Consider the following 16,678-nt stretch of genomic DNA (forward strand, 5'->3'; position numbering starts at 1 on the left):
TGCTTTGATCAATGGATACCTTGATATAGAAGCATCTTATTCTTTCCTTGTTTGCTGAATTTAAATTTACAACAAACAGGCTTCCCTTCCTTACTCATTTCAGAGCAACTTCGTCAGTTTTATTTGTCAAATATAATTGTAAAGCCATTGTATGTGAATTGACTAACACTGAGAAGATTCACTTTCAGACCTGCAACCAGTGCTACATCTTCAATAACAACATTTCCAGAAATCAACTTTCCATATCCCTTTGTGAATCCTTTATTGTTGTCTTTAAAGGCCATCAAAGGGCCAGACATCTCCTCAAACTAGGATAACATAGGTTTATCACCTGTCATATATTTGGAACATCCACTATCAATGATCCATATTACTTTATTCTTGTTGACCTGCACATAATGAGATTCAAGTGTGTTTAGCTACCCAAACAATGTTGGGCACTTTCTTCCTTTTCACAGAATTTGCAGAAGTAGAACTTGAACATTCAAAAGGAACAACATTCTTAGTTTGATCAGCATTTTCATCTTTAATCACATATCTAATGTTAACTTCTTTAAGATCTTTTCTCAACTTATGACAACTTGTCATAACTTTCATGCTGCATGGAATGCAGTCAAACTTGTCACAGAAGGAATAAGGGTCATCTGTTTGTGCATCATTGCATTTACAGGCTCCATACTTTGGCTCACTAATAGCCTTTTTACAAAGGTGAGTTAGATGGTTTGTTGAGCCATATTTTTGACACTGCTTTCTTGGAGCATCTACAATATAGGCATAGTTGTTACTTTTGTTGACATTTATCTTCCCAACTCTGTTCTTCTTTTTCTTTCCAGTGTTATCATTCTTGATCTTTTTTTGTTGGTATCTTGGCAGTTGGACTCACTGTAGGCTTCTTCTCGCATTCAGTGTTGAGAGTGGACTTTGCATCATTCTTTTCTTTATCTTCATCTGTAATTTCATGCTTGATGACAAACTCTACTTCACTGAAGTTTACTTCACAATCTTTGAACAAGGGTGCATTCACATTTTTAATCATCAAAGGAACATCTTGGTTCACATTGTCCCTCCCTTTGTCAGCTTCAATTTTCTTGTGAGAATTCACATCCTCATAGTCCAAACCAATAGTTATATTAGCACATGGTTTGTTCTTCTCATGATACTGACCAATCAATTGAGATGCATTTTTGAATAATTTAAGCTTCAAATTATTTTTCTCAATTCTTTCTCTTAACACTGCTTTTACTTCTCCAGCACACTTAAGCTTATTCTTGAGGTACTCATTTTCTTGTTTAACAGCTTCAAGACCAATAAGCTACAGTTCTAGCTCCTGAATCTCAATCTCAAGTTTTTCATTAGTTTTTGACAACCTACCCAAATTCGGCCTCTTTATTTTTTTTCTTCTATATAACAAGATGCTTATACATACCATGTAGGCTTGTAAATTATATATTTTGTGTTTAAAATGCATTGATCAAATGTCATGCATGTGACGTCTGAATACATCTTGTTACATTGCATAACTGGTAACAATAAAATCATAAATTACTGGGATATCGTCAAATCAAGAGACTTTTCTAAAAGTGATAATCTGGGATGCTAGTATAGGAATATGAATTTTTATGCGTAAATAAATGATTCGGGCCTATTTATTTCTTTTAAATAAAGTAGGTGCCCCATACATAAAGTTATAAACTTGTAAACTTGTAGGCTTGTACATAATAAGAAAATGGGTGAATGTTTTTATCCCTTAAATATTATATTATTCGGATGTCACATGCATGACATCTTGTTACATTGCATGATTGGTTATAAAAAAATCAGAAATTACTGATCAGGATCAACTCGAAAATGAATAAACATTAAAATAAATAAATATACAAAAAAGCAGCTCGTTGTGTAACGCCCTCCAAACCCGAGTCAGAAGTTTGGGGCTCACAACACACACACACAATATATAAACCTGTATATAAAATATTATATGCAGTGACCCTTCTTTTCACAACCATGGATCGCAACAGGTTCAAGTATGAAAATAAGCCACAACCTTATCTTTTATTACATCGCAACAAATCCCAACTAGTTCAACTTACAACTAATAATACTATTGTTTTTACAATCTTGCATAACTCATCTACAATATAAAGCTCCTGCTAGCTCGATCCAACTTAACCTGGAATCCTAGCTTGCACACTGGACTGGGAATCCTCCTTACCAACAATTTCCTTTTCAACTGTTAAAAACATAAGAAGGTTTGCAAGAGTGAGCTAACTAGCTCAGCAAGTCATAATAGCAATAACTGAGGTTAAACAATAACCAATTGAAATGATTCAGAAGAATCAAGTTTCTTAATAAACAATGATTAGAATTGGATATTTACTCTTCAGTTTAAAAACCAAGGTTAGGCTGTTGATCAGTCACGCACTAACCCCGAGCAAGGCTCCCAGCTTTGCTCTATATACTGGATCCAAGGCACACATTGGCCTATTATGACCACGAATCTGGTCCAACCACGAATCTGGTCCAACCACGAATGTGGCCCACATTTATAAAACCATCCAATTCAAAAACAATTCAGTATGATAACCAATGTAATTCAATAAGCTGAATCATAAACAACATTTATCTTGAAGCATAGGGTGATTAACAATACCATGAAGGTATAACAAGGAATTCAAAAAGATTAGCTTTCAATCAAGGAAATAATCAGAAAGTAGAAGACCAAGGGTTCAAGGGTTACAAGGATTGGTCTTCTGTTAAATAATGAATAAGGGTTGGTATGTCAAGTAACTCAATATCAGAAATCAGTATGTGGTAGATATGTATTTGTGGAATAGTATCGTATGTGTTTGGATCGTATCTGAGAATTCAATAATCAATGGTTTATGAAGAATAAGGCTTATGGCTCAAGATCAATAAGAATCAGAGTTCAAGGTTAAATATTTTAAAGCGCTTGCAATATAAAACAGGAGTTATTTTGAATAATAGCGACATGTTATGAGATAGTTCGAAAATATTTACAATATATCTTGAAGAAGGTTTAGAAGTATTTGCCTTATCACGGATGATTACCAACTTTACTTGCATTCATTTATCGTTTCTACTCAACAACCACTTATCTTCTTTTTCTATGCCTTGCTTCTATTCACCGATCACTTCCTTTCTTTTTCTACGCTTCAGTTCTATTTACTGATCACTGGCTTTCTGTTTCTATTCCTCGATTACTCTGTTAGGCATCACAAGTATCTATCAATATTCAATCTCATATTATTCTAATCGTCACATAGACGTCATAAGCTTTTATCTACCCTTCGTTTTACCCAAATCTCATTTACGGATTGAAAGTTACAGCAAAAACTGTCAAACAGTAACCATATAGGCATATAACACATCAATCAGATAGCACGTAGCACATAGAATGCGAGATATTCGATCAAAATAATTTTTCAAAGATGATTCGGGGTTAAAATGACCTTCCAGGTATTTAATACGTATTTTTGAACATTTTTCGGAATTTAAACGAGAATTCGAATCATTTTAAATTAAATAATAAGGTTTAAATGCCCGAATCTGGCTGTAAAATAATTTTATAATAATTATCGAGCCTTGAAAATAATTTTAAATAATATTTTAAAGCTCGAAACTATTTTTCAGAATTTTTAAATCTATTTTAAATAATTAAATCCAATTAAATAATTAATTAAAATCAATTAATAAATAATTAAAATAATTAATCAATTAATATTTAAATTAATTAATTAATTAATTAATTATTAACTAAAATTAATTAAATAAATAATTTAAATTTATTTTTGAATTAAAAATAATTTTTGGAATTAAAATAACCATTTTTGGAATTTTTGGAAATTAAAAACAATTTTCTGAAAATAATATAAAAAGAAAATACAATTTTTTTAATTATATAAACAGAAATCTGTTTTGTTTGGAATTTTTATAAATAGAAATCTGAATTTCATAAATTTTTAAAAACACAGGGACCAATTTATAAAGTTTTACAAACTAGGGGGTAGAATGGTAATTCTACCATCTCCCTCCTCCTTCTTCCACCTCCGGCGGTCGGCAGCCATGGCCGCCGCTCGGAGCTTTTCCGGCCACCACCAAAACAACCCAGAAATGCGTGAAATTAACATGGAATAAACTACAAGCTTCTCGGAACACGATTATGCCATTAGTTTGATCAAAGAATCAACGAGTAAGCAGGAAATTCAACCGGAAAGTTACGCCTCCGTTAGCATCAATTTTCCGATCATCCCCTTCCCCTTATCGTTTGTTTATTACGAATATACCAATCGACTTGTCTTCCCACGATCTACAACTGGGTGCAAACAATTTCAGCCAATAACCCTTGAATCACAAACGCCTAAATTCCAATTAAGAATATTCATAGCTATAAACCCTAGTTCTTCAATTCGAGAATCAAACATTAATTTGAACATGTTATTGAATTCCAAATCAGTCATATAATATACCAAAATGACCAGGAAGAAAATATCTACATGATTATGCCATCAAATCACACAAACAGCATCACGAACAAAAATTCCTATTTTAATTCTTAATTAATTCGAATTAAAATAAATAAATAAATAAGAAGAAAAACTTGATTTCTGCACTTGAATAGATGGTGGAGATGGATAGAGTTTTTCGAGAGTTTCGATTCGGTATATAGCACGCTGGATTCCGAGTTCGGTAACGCCATCGTTTTCAGGTTTGATTATCAAGAACGCGACATGAATTCGACATTTTCTCTGTATTTTACGAGATTTACTGACCGATTATGATTATACGAATAAAATAAAATAATAAAAGAGCTATATATATTTATGGAATATTGGTTCGTGTTGAATCATTTTGGATCGATAAATTAGTTACTTAGCCGCTAAGTAACTGCAAAAATGATCCGATTTGATACCCGTATTGGATAATTATCCAAACCGGGCTTCTTATTAAACACTTTATACGAAAATAATGTAATAATATCCCGTCTTTCGAGAATACGGGTTTTGTTGATTCACCGAAATGATTATCGTATCGAAAATCTTGCGTCGGGCCGCGCACGGGTCAAACCGTAATCCGGATCGAAAAAGTCAAAATACGGAAAATGTCCGGAATTACCAGATTAGGTTAGGAAGGAGTTTTCGGAAGAGTTTCGGGTTGTAAAAACGTAAAAACGGTTAAAGTTGGACGATTCCCGGCTTTATAAAATAATTATTTAGAAAATAATTAATAAATTCATAAATCAATATAAAATCATATAACAGTCCAAAAATAACCAGAAAAATACCATAATTATCTATATTTTATTCTGGTCATAATAAAATTAACATACTTATACTTTACCACATATAAGCATCCACATAACAACACCAATCGTCAAATAATTCACCAAAAATCACATAATAATCATATAATAATCATTTATCGATAAAAATAATTACACGCAATATCCCGGATATTACACGTTGTCTCTAAAACAAGCAAACTTTGTAGATTGGAGAGTAGATAGATGAATTTTGGTACTTGTCTTCCCCTCCCATCAATGGCATGAGGACGCCTAACGGGGATGATATAATATGCCTTATAAAGCATCTCCAATGTGTGTGTCAAAAAGAGTATCAAAGTGCCACATGATATGATGTAACATGACACTCTTGTTGGTTTTCCAATGGAGTGAGAGGGGTACCAATCAAAATTTTTAACTTTTGACACCTCCCCAAAATAGAAACAATGTTATATATTCTACTAAAGACATGTACCTTCATATATATATGTTTAATTATACTTGTATATAAATAGTTTGGCAAGCTTCAATGCTAATTGTTGAAGTAAATTTTGGTACGAAGGGTGTCAAAAGTACAATTGAAGAAAAAGATAATATGTTATTAATAAATATTATTAAGTTGGCAATATTAGCAACCTTGATTTAGTACTCCCATTGAAGATGTTCTAAGTCTGTCCAAGAACTCCCTCTACGCGATCCGACAAGTTAAAAAACTTAAATTGTGTCTATAAATGAGCATAAGCATCATCTGATGGTAGTTGGTAGTTGTGAACCATGTTTTCTTTTTCTATTATTGGAGTCACCTTGACAAAAATCTCAACTAGTCCATCAACAGTTTATTTTACGATGTTAATATTGTCGATTTTCTCAATCGTCTAGTAGTGGCTAGACTCTGCGTGCGACCTACCAGTTCTCTTTATTTTCTAATGATCCTTCTTTCCGCCTCTCATATCTGTAGGGTTATTGCCAGCCTCCTCATCCAACTCCACGATAAACGACTTAATATTGTCATCCCAGTTTGTAACTCTTTTGACCGTGAGGATTAGAGTGTAACTATCTAACATGACTGAGAGAGTTTGAACCTATGTATGATCACACGTCCTTCCAGTCGGTCGACTTCCAATAAAGTGAGCACTGATTTGTATATTGGTGTATGAGACGACAACAAAGTCACTTCCTTTAGCTCCATGAAAGTAGAACATCACTCCATCACTATTAATGAATCGAGGATTGTAGCACACTGAACCATATCCACAAAGTCAGGTTTTCTATTTATAAAATATTACAGTTTGTTAGCTTTCCCGATATAACTTATAGGAATATAACTACGAAGTGATCATTAGAGAAATAGATAAACTTACTCTTGCAAGTTGCTTCACATTTGGTATTGCAATTGTTCAAACATTCCTTATTCCTTTTATTTTTAGGCTTCTTGTTAGGACATTGAGATGGGCACGTCAAGGTCGTGTTGTAACATGAACATTTGCTTCTGCGTACATCTCGTTCCTTACTTTATCTTTGATAACTATTTTTTCATGTTGTATTTGTTAGACGTATTATTGTTGTTGCTATTATTGTTCTTGTAGTTGCCATCATTCTCGTCGCAATTTCCATTTCCGTTACCATTACCATTTTCGTTGTCATTACCTCCATTTTCGTTGTCATTGTCATTTCCGTTTCAGTTGCCATTATGTTACCGTTTCGCTTCCATTACCACCATTGTTGTTGTTATTTCCATTTCCATTATCGTATTCATTGTTGTTTCCATTTCCATTATCGTTTTCGTTGCCATTACCTCCATTTCCATTATCATTGCAGTGTTGTAGATAGTGCATAGGAGCATCAACAAAACGCCACGAGGCGGGGTTAGGAGATTAATTAAGGGGTTTTCATTAAATCGGTCAAAATCGGTAAAAGACGGTCTAGGTTGTCAAAATCGTGATTAATCGGTCAGTAATTAGGCTGAATTAATCGGTAAAAAATTAAAAAATGGTCAAATATTACTTTTTTTAATATAGGAAATGAACTTACTACTTAAATGAAATGCCACACACATCCAAAAAAACTATATGTTAATTTAACTTTTTGACAAAATTTAAATTGTCTAACGAGCAGAATTAGAAAAGAAAAAAAGAAACAAAATAGTTTAAAATCTCTCTCTCTCTCTCTCTCTCTCCCTCTCCCTCTCCCTCCCTCGTTGTTCTCGCTGTCTTGTCTGTATGTATTTAAGTTAGCCCCCAATTGATCCCCACTCTTTCATTCTTCTCTGCCTTACATCCACATCATCCCCCTGTTCAATCTATACATACAATTATTATTCATTCCATTACCCATCTATCAAATCAAACAGGTATATACACACACAAACATATAATTACTGTTATCATTTCAATTCAATTACTTTTTTCAATTACAATTTTTTCTCAATTTGTTTATTACTGATGTGTATATATATGCGTTTGATGGTTATATAGAGGTGAATTGAGGTGAGAATCAGTGATTTACATACATGTTTATATGAACTGGAGTTGTCGAGAATGTTGCGGTTGAACCGAAATGGAATTAACTTGATTAGCTGTTTTTTTCACTTTTCCGAGTGGCATCCTTTGGAATAGCAGAGCTCAATTCGGGCTTTTTAGCTCCCTTTCGCTATCCCTCCCTGCTTTCGATAAGGGTAGATTATCTTTCCACGTTTCCTCGTATTTTATATCGTTTTTTCTGTTGCTTTTGTATGATTGTGTTTTAGCTCACACGAAAAATTTGGGATTGGATATTTCTGTATAGTAATATTGGGAGTTTTATTTAATTTTGCATTTAATAGAGTTTTTTAGTTCGCATATGTTGCTTTTGTTTGTTTGAGTTTGTATGATTGCGTTTTAGCTCACACGGAAAATTTGGAATTGGATATTTCTGTATAGTAATATCAGGATTTTGATTTAATTTTGCGTTGTATGTTAGTTTATGGTAATGTATTTATAATTGTATTGCTAGATAGGCGATCTTTTGGTAAGGGTAGATTATTTACTCCGTATCTTTTAATTTATATCGGGTTTTCAGTTTGTTTTTGTTGGTTTGACTTTGTATGAATGATTGTGTTTTCAACTGGAATGGAAAATTTGGAATTTTATCTTTTTTGTATTATATAATCAGGAGTTTGATTTGGTATTGTATTTAATAGGGTTTCTATTTCGTTTATGTTTACGGTACTGTATTTATGTTATTAAATGGGGAATCTTTGGATTGAAATAAGAAAAAAGGTTAGTTTGGAGGCCTGATTTTATTGTTTCTGTTTCTAATAGGTCGGGGGGTACTCTATTTCTCGTAATTATTATCAGTATTAGGTTGTGTTTGATGCTTTAACTTGCAATGATTTTGTTTTCAGCTCAAATGAAAAATTTAGAGTTACTCATTTATGTGTTGTAATTTCGAGAGTCAGGTTTAGTTTTTAAATTCTAAGAGAATTTTTCATTCCTTGATATTATTATACAGTACTACTTTTCTAGATTGGGAATCTATGTTTGAAATTAAAAAAAGGAAGTTAATAAACATATGTTAGGTTTTCCTTTTAAAGGCCGAAGATTTATCGATGTTTTATTCTTTTTTTAATAGGTTGGGGATCAGACATTACTACTGCAGTATTTTTTTTTTTTTGAAAGATCAAAATTTCACATGTTTATTAAGAAGTACCTTATAGGAGGAGCAACAGGAATGGGTTGCTGTGGTTGCTTTGGATTTTCATTGGCAAAACGGTCCAAAAAGATGTCAAGGCCTACGGTGCCCTATGGCAATCGCTTGTCACATGAGTTGTTGTTGAATGAAGATGTTGAAGAAGATGATGATTGTTCATATAATGGTGATATTACTGATAATTATGATGATGGTGGTGTAACCGATACTGGAAATGAGGATGATGGCGAGTTTCCAGTCACTGTAAAGAGATCTGAAGACATTATCCTGTACAGAACTCAAAATGGTTTAATTTGCAGAGAGTTTCCTGTCAAGGAGACTCGGACTGTTATCCGCTCTGAGGTACAATTCGAAATTTATAGGAAGTTATACAGTCATCATTAATATAATATTAATTGGTATCTTGGACATTGCAAAGTAGTTGAATTGTAGCATCACATCAAGTTACTATACAGCAAGTTTCTGATTCTTGATTCACCACAAGCTATCATGTACATTCTCTTTATCTTTGGTTTAACAAAGATTAATTTGTTTTTTAAATTCAATGATCTGATACATTTTTGTTTATGTGAACTTTGTAACTTGTAACCACATGGGTGAAATTGTTGTTTGGCAACTAATTAAAGATGGGTATACACATATCATATCTTAGATTGATGTTTGCTTAGGACATACTGATATTTCTAACATTATTTTTAATACAAAACATCCAAAGCTGCACCTTGAGAAAGTTTTGTTAAAACTTTACTTAGTATTGCTTACTGCTGCACATACTTGTAAATATTGAGAAGATAATGAGAGGATAGTCCCATTATACCTTTACCCTACTTATTGTGATGAAAACATCATTCAGTTCTAATCAATGTATCTCTAAGGCAACTCGTGTATCCTAAGTTGGAATGTTAGATCAACTGTTTTTTATAATGAATGATTATGGTCCTTAAGAACCTTTGAGCATTTGCATGTCATGGTAAATTGGATTGTCAAAAAGAGTATCTTACTCAGTAATTGATCAAGAACCCGAACTTTATATTTCATTTGTTTAGTTTAAGCCTTGATTTTTGATATGTGGGATTGGTCATAGCTAGTGGAATTCTATCAAGTATATTAGCTTGAATAAACTAAAATAGGTGTTCACCTAGCTTAGAGAGCTTCTCTAGAGACCTGACCATGTACAGTTGATGTTTTTTATGTGATTTCATCTGATTACATGTATGGTAATGTCTCTTCTTCATATTGTTCTTTTTCATTAAAAATCAAGAATATGATGTTGCATAGAGCATACATGTATATACTAGGTGCTTACTGTTATGTTAAGCATTATTTTTAATTGCTCTTTTGGGCGAATCATTTTCTTAGGATGAGGATGGGATCAAGACGGTTAACGAGTATACACGTGAGTACAAGATTGGCTCTGGTAGCTATGGGAAAGTGGTAAGCTATTTTGTTATTATTTTATTCTATCAGCTCTTGTAATGAATATATCATTAAGCTAATCTTCTGAGGAAACAGGTTTTGTATAGGAATCGTGTTGATGGGAAGCATTATGCAATCAAGGTAGTGTTATTCATCTCCAAGATACATGCCTATTGTATATATATATACAGTTGATATATAGTACCTTGTTTTCCTGTATTTTTTTGGCTAGGTCTTATTTAAATTCATGTAGTTGCATAATTTCGTTTATCAGGTCACGTTTCATTCTTTTTCTTCTATCCAGTGAAGGTTATATCAGCCTTAGTTTCTCTTAAGTTCTAAAATCTAACCTGTGCAAATATGTTATCTGGAGTGATAAACCCTAGGACAAACCAGTCATACAGATATAAATCTCACATCTTGCGGGAAGAGACACTTTTTTATTTATTAAAGGAAATTTAATAGATATGAATATATCATGATGTGACTAATTACGGTCAGTTTTTGTGAGCGCAGGCCTTTCACAAGTCTCATTTGTTAAAGCTCCGAGTAGCACCATCTGAGACTGCCATGGGTGATGTTCTTCGCGAGGTAGGATTTACTTTATTGTAACATTATAAACATTTGCTGGGAAATCGGAGATTTAATCTCTTGATAGTATAACATTAACTTGGGCTCTACGGCTTCACCTCATGCTAAAATCCGCCGCTATGCATCACTTGCTCTCTATTTATTTCCTAGAGTAAAGTCTAATTGTAAAGTAATTACGTAAATGGCACATCTTAGATTTGTTTCCAGATTTACGTTAAGAGATATAATTGAAAGTTGAAACTACCACTTTATCATTCTAATTTTTATGTGTTTAGTATTCAATTTAATCATCTAGTGTTGTGAAACAGGTCTCTATTATGAAAATGGTGGAGCACCCTAATATAGTGAATCTCGTTGAGGTGATTGATGACCCAACAACCGACTACTTCTACATGGGTACTCCCTCCCTCCCTCCCTCCCTCTCTCTCTCTCTCACACACACACACACTCACTCACTCACTCACTCACTCACTCACTCACTCACTCATGCTCCGACCTACATACACGTCAGTATGCGGGCTAAAATTTCTATAACTGCATTCTCTCTGTAAGGAGTCTGAAAGCTGGAGCTTTGTTTTGAATATTAATATATCTTTCTTTTTTTGCTTGCTGTTCAGTTCTTGAATATGTTGAAGGCAAATGGGTCTGCGAGGGTTCTGGGCCACCAGGTGGTCTAGGAGATAATATAGCACAGAAGTATTTGCGAGATATAGTTTCTGGGTTGATGTATCTCCATGCTCATGTACGATCTGAGCGCTTAATATATTTTGTTAAATTACTAATTACTTTTATTTAGATGAACTCCTTGTTTCTCATGATTCTAAAATCACAGTATATTATACTTGAATGTCGTTGTTTGGTTAATTTAGAATATATGGCTTTCTGGAGGATAGTTTTTGTATTTGATATCTAGACAATATTGGTCCCAGAGCCTTGTGTCTAACACCTTGTTGCTGGAAAAAATGCCGTGATTGCACCATCCCCTCTACCATTCATCTTATGGGGTCATGGTTTTGGACCTTTTGGTACTATATGTAATCATATATAATGAAAAAAGCTAAATCAAAAGATCTTTATAAATAGAAACTTTGTCTGTGAAAATGTCTCATTCTACCCATCTTTGGTTAAAATCAATACTCAACAATGCATTTAGATCTTGGGGTTAATCGGAACTCACCTTTTGACTGTTCCCTTCTTTCTTGCATCTTCAAGAGAAAAAATGCATCAATTAATTTTGTTGTAGGTGGTGTTCTCCATGCTTTTTAGGTGTTTTCTTGTATTTTCTATTGAAGTAAAGAAATAGATATGCTTGTTATACAATATTAAAGCTGGCAACCTCTGAATCTAAAGCTCTAGCTGTGTAAATGTACTATACATTTTAAATTTATCCTGCGGGCATGTGATTTTCAAAAGTGAATTTATATTTATTATATCGGTAATCGGTTACGTAGCTTAGTTTAACCCTGTTATTTGTGCCCTTAATTTTTTTGGATTACATATACATATACATATATATATATGTATAGATTATATATATTCACATCTATAATCTGTAAATTGCAGAATATTGTGCACGGTGATATTAAACCTGACAATCTTTTGGTTACTGGTTCTGGTACGGTAAAGATAGGCGATTTCAGTGTCAGCCAGGTTTTCCAGGTAATGAACTGAATTTCCCCTTTATTTGGCCAACCTAATCATCCCTAAGTATGGTACCTCGAGTAGCTTTATAAGTAAACTGCAGATATATCATTGCTCCTTCTTATAATGTAGATCGTGTTGCATTGGCTCCTTGTAATTTTGTAGAATGCTTATATTTCATAATCATAGGTATTCACATTTAAGATGTTAATTAAATTACCTGAATAGGGGAAATTATGCTTAACGAAAATTAAAACTTGGAGCAATTGTGCAGAGAAGAGGGTTTCCCTTGCACTAGTTTGGAAATAATTTTTTTGGTATGTAAACAAGCTTGGAATGGTATTTCATAAGCATTTTACCCTATGTTTATTGTTGAATTAACCGAACCCTTTGACTTGGAGAACAATTAATTGTACTTGGCAGAAGATATTTTATTAGTTAATTTTACTTAAAATATTGAAACCTCTGACCTTGTGGTTTCTTAGATTAATGGAATTTGAATTGGATTAAGAACAAACAAAGCCAACTGTATAATAAGAGCTCTAGTAGAATGTACAGATGGCCAAACAATTTGTGGACAATTGATGCAGGATAGAATAGGAAAACGATGATATATGATATAAAAATGATGAAATGATAGAAATAGAGTGAAAATAAACTACGTAATAGTCTTTACCCGTAGAGTTTCCAAACTACATGGTAGATCATAACCCAGAAACAAAGAGACTCAGTTTATTATCTTAATGATCAAGTCTAAAATAATCTGTGGGGGTTACATCACTTACATGAATTATTTGGGGAATAAAAACCCTAATAAAGTTACGTAATGGACTAAGACCCAAAACAATTGGGATTATTATAAATAACCTACATATTCAATAAACCACTGACCCTGCATATAAAACATATATTTAAATACACTATTTCCCTCTATTCTACTTCTGTTCGCTATCAATATCAGCATCTTCCAAATGAACTAAACAAATCCACAATCAACTGATTTAGTTCCTGCTGCAGTCAAAAACCTAAAAGCTTTAATGCATTGAGAAAGAGAACTCAATAACATTGTTATAAAATTATTTTTTAAGGAATATGCAGAAATATGATGTTGGGGTTATTTAGTTTGAAAGAAAATCTATCTCAGGAGCCTAGTGATTAGCGGGTTCCATGGATACCGAATAGATCTCAGGATTTGATCAACTTCTAAACCCTCTTGTGATTGAGTTCTTAGGCTCTTTTTCTCCACAACTAGACAAGAGGCTGTAGTTGAGCAAGTCTACTCTGGGAGAGCATGTGAGGTCTTTCGTTTTTACATTTTATATCTGCTAAGTTAAAAAGAAAAAAAATATTATTTAGTAAAAAAGAAAATTGTCAACAGCTAGCCACCCATTCGTACAAAGTTGATGGCGTGAACCCAAAGTGTTATTTTTCAGTCTTGGAACTACAGCTGATAAATTGTAATTGTGCAAAGATCACGTGTGGTGATTTGCATTCTATGGATAGCATGTTATACATCTTATATATGTTCAGTCAAGTCTGTTGTATCCTGTTTCTAGCTTTTTCAAAATTTCAAGTCAGGTGGAGTCCTTGGTAGGTTTACACAGCCTTGGACCAATTTAAATCTTACAAACTCACGACCCAGAACTAGTAAGGAGGGAATAAATGATCCTTCGTTTAGAAGATTCTTGTATGTTTTTTAAACACAGTTTCAGGCTTGTGCTACATGCCTGTGTTCATTAATTCCAAAGATATAAGGAAAAAACAATCTTTTATCATTGTAAATTACCTATCGGTCATTTGTTATCATATGTGATGCAAGGCATATGTCAGTGTCCTATTGCATGTTACTTTTATATGTACTATTTTCCTGCAACTTTGAAGATTTACATTAGAAATTACTTGTCAAACAGTCTCTTTGGAGTTTGGGTACTTTCTTACTAGGCATGCTCTTTTGAGCTGTTTGCTTATCAGATTTTTCCAGTTTTATGAACGTAATGTTTCTATGAATTGCCTGAATTCATTTTGAATCCACTAATGTATATTTATCTCGGCTTTGTTCGGAGCAATTCTTTGACCTTTTAGTGTAAGTGTTCTCTGTAGGATGACAATGATGAGCTTCGACGCTCCCCTGGAACTCCTGTTTTTACTGCACCTGAGTGCTGTTTAGGTCAGACTTTGGAAGCTGATGTACTTGCAATTTCAAGGAACCTTGGTATTATTTACAAAACTTAATTTAGATATATATTTTTAATTGCAGGCTTAACTTATCATGGCAGAGCTGCTGACACCTGGGCTGTTGGAGTTACCTTGTACTGCATGGTGCTGGGGAATTACCCGTTTCTTGGAGATACTCTTCAGGATACATACGACAAGGTGAGTGATTTTCTTTTATTGTTATTCGGAAACATGATTTCCATTATTATCTATCGAGTACATTTTTATCTTTTTCTTGTGATGTTTGTGTTCTTTTTTTTTGCTAAACATGTTTGTGTTCTTTTACTTTTACTAAACAATATATTTTATTTCTCTTGATTATTTTTCCAACAGATTGTTAATGATGAATTGGCACTCCCTTCTAACATGAACCCTTTGCTCAAGAATTTGATCGAAGGACTTCTTTGCAAAGGTGAGTCTTTAAATGAAATTCCTTGTGCCCTAGTTTAATATTTCCGTTCTTGGTACCTTTATATCCTTGTGATTTGCCGCGCTTATTATGAGACCACCAAAATAAAATAAATCCAAAACAAAAATTAATCAGTCTTAATAATTGTCGGTAGTTAAAAAAAAAGTCTGATGGCTATTCTTTAAATAATAAATCAGATTGATAGTTCTTCTTAATTTGAAATTGTTAGTGACTAGTTTTAGGTGATAAATGAATGTGGAAGGGCAATTTAGCCTCTTTGCCCTTTTTGGGTGTGCATGGATTACATCCCTTTGTTTTTTCCTTGTATTATATCTTAATGGATCAGGAGTTATATTCTTCTATAACAGTACCTCTCCCCCCCCCCTCCCTCCCTCTGTCCTTCCACCCCCCCTATCCAGAATTTTTTTACAAAATTATAAGCACTGAATTTGTTTCTCGCAGATCCGAAACAGCGATTGTCTCTTGAAAATGTTGCAGACCATCCATGGGTAGTTGGAGAACAGGGGCCTATTTCTCAGTATATTTGTTGTTGTAAACGTAACAAAGTAGGTGAAAGGCCTGAAAAGCTTTGATATGTACCAACGGGAATGTCTAAGCCTGTTATATCTGTTTGTATAGTACCAGCTAGGTTTTATCTCTTCCCCTTTCCTTTCGGCGAGTCTTGAAATTAGTAGCAGCCGACTATGCTCTTTACTATACCTTGTAGACTTGTACTAAATGGTCCTCTATTGGATATACTTTGAGTGGTCTTTTTCGCAACCCATGCATACACAAGGCTGGATGATTTAAAATCTTTCAGTACATCAAGTTGATCAACTGGCATGTTAGACCAGCTTTCTCCAATTTGTGGGTTGCTGTGAATCTCTTGTTATGTACTTGTTCAAATTGTGGAAGTATTATGGGGAGAAACAGTGCTGTTGCTGGAAAGTAGAGGTCTTGTTTTGTTAGCTACAAGCTTCACTTCAAGCAATATGCCTCTTTTTGGATTCAAAATTATGTATGCTGGTAGTGCAGGAGAGATAGTTCTCTTCTACATGTGATGGATTTAGTCACATGTTTGGATTTTTCAAAGAATTTGAATTTGGATTTGGTTGAATTACATGACAATTGAACACATTCTTCTCCTTATACCTGTGTTTTTGTTTCTAACCTCATGCCCATCAATTTCAATATTATTTCATGTTTAATAAATATAGTAAATGGCATCGGTTTAAAGTAATTAGGTCCATAATTTACTTGCATTTGGCAATCCTTATTAGACTTTAAGATGCTGAGGGGCAAGATGTATGACTGAGAGCCATTTAAAAAAGGGTTGTTGACAGATGCCAATGTGACAAAATTAACACACTTTGAAGGAATTGGAGTTGCTTTTATAAATTTAGACAGATTGAAATTGATTT

The 16,678-nt window shown here is 33.5% G+C and overlaps 1 protein-coding gene across 4 annotated transcripts; it reads left to right on the top strand.

The window, feature by feature from the left end:
* The first annotated feature begins 7,433 nt into the window (after positions 1–7,433).
* LOC141690038 (serine/threonine-protein kinase GRIK1-like) lies at positions 7,434–16,406 on the top strand. Of its 4 annotated transcripts, none has more exons than XM_074494612.1 (13): positions 7,435–7,649; positions 7,774–7,973; positions 8,909–9,328; positions 10,346–10,420; positions 10,499–10,543; positions 10,919–10,993; positions 11,302–11,389; positions 11,611–11,735; positions 12,557–12,652; positions 14,735–14,801; positions 14,892–15,007; positions 15,182–15,260; positions 15,720–16,406. In XM_074494612.1, the coding sequence occupies exons 3-13, from the start codon at positions 8,969–8,971 to the stop codon at positions 15,848–15,850; spliced, it is 1,257 nt and encodes a 418-aa protein (XP_074350713.1). In that variant the 5' UTR covers positions 7,435–7,649; positions 7,774–7,973; positions 8,909–8,968; the 3' UTR covers positions 15,851–16,406. The 4 variants fall into 4 exon arrangements, with proteins under 4 accessions (XP_074350714.1, XP_074350713.1, XP_074350715.1 ...); XM_074494614.1 differs by having other exon boundaries at positions 8,994–9,328; XM_074494613.1 differs by lacking the exon at positions 7,774–7,973 and having other exon boundaries at positions 7,434–7,649.
* Positions 16,407–16,678: the final 272 nt, after the last annotated feature.

This window comes from Apium graveolens, chromosome 10 (genome assembly GCF_009905375.1).
Source record: "Apium graveolens cultivar Ventura chromosome 10, ASM990537v1, whole genome shotgun sequence".
NCBI lineage: Eukaryota > Viridiplantae > Streptophyta > Magnoliopsida > Apiales > Apiaceae > Apium > Apium graveolens.

Coding starts and splice junctions, on each gene's coding strand:
- LOC141690038 (XM_074494613.1), top strand. CDS start 8,969: ATGTTTATTAAGAAGTACCTTATAGGAGGAGCAACAGGAATGGGTTGC. Junction 9,329..10,345: donor GGACTGTTATCCGCTCTGAG/GTACAATTCGAA, acceptor TCATTTTCTTAG/GATGAGGATGGGATCAAGAC. Junction 10,994..11,301: donor TGGGTGATGTTCTTCGCGAG/GTAGGATTTACT, acceptor GTTGTGAAACAG/GTCTCTATTATGAAAATGGT.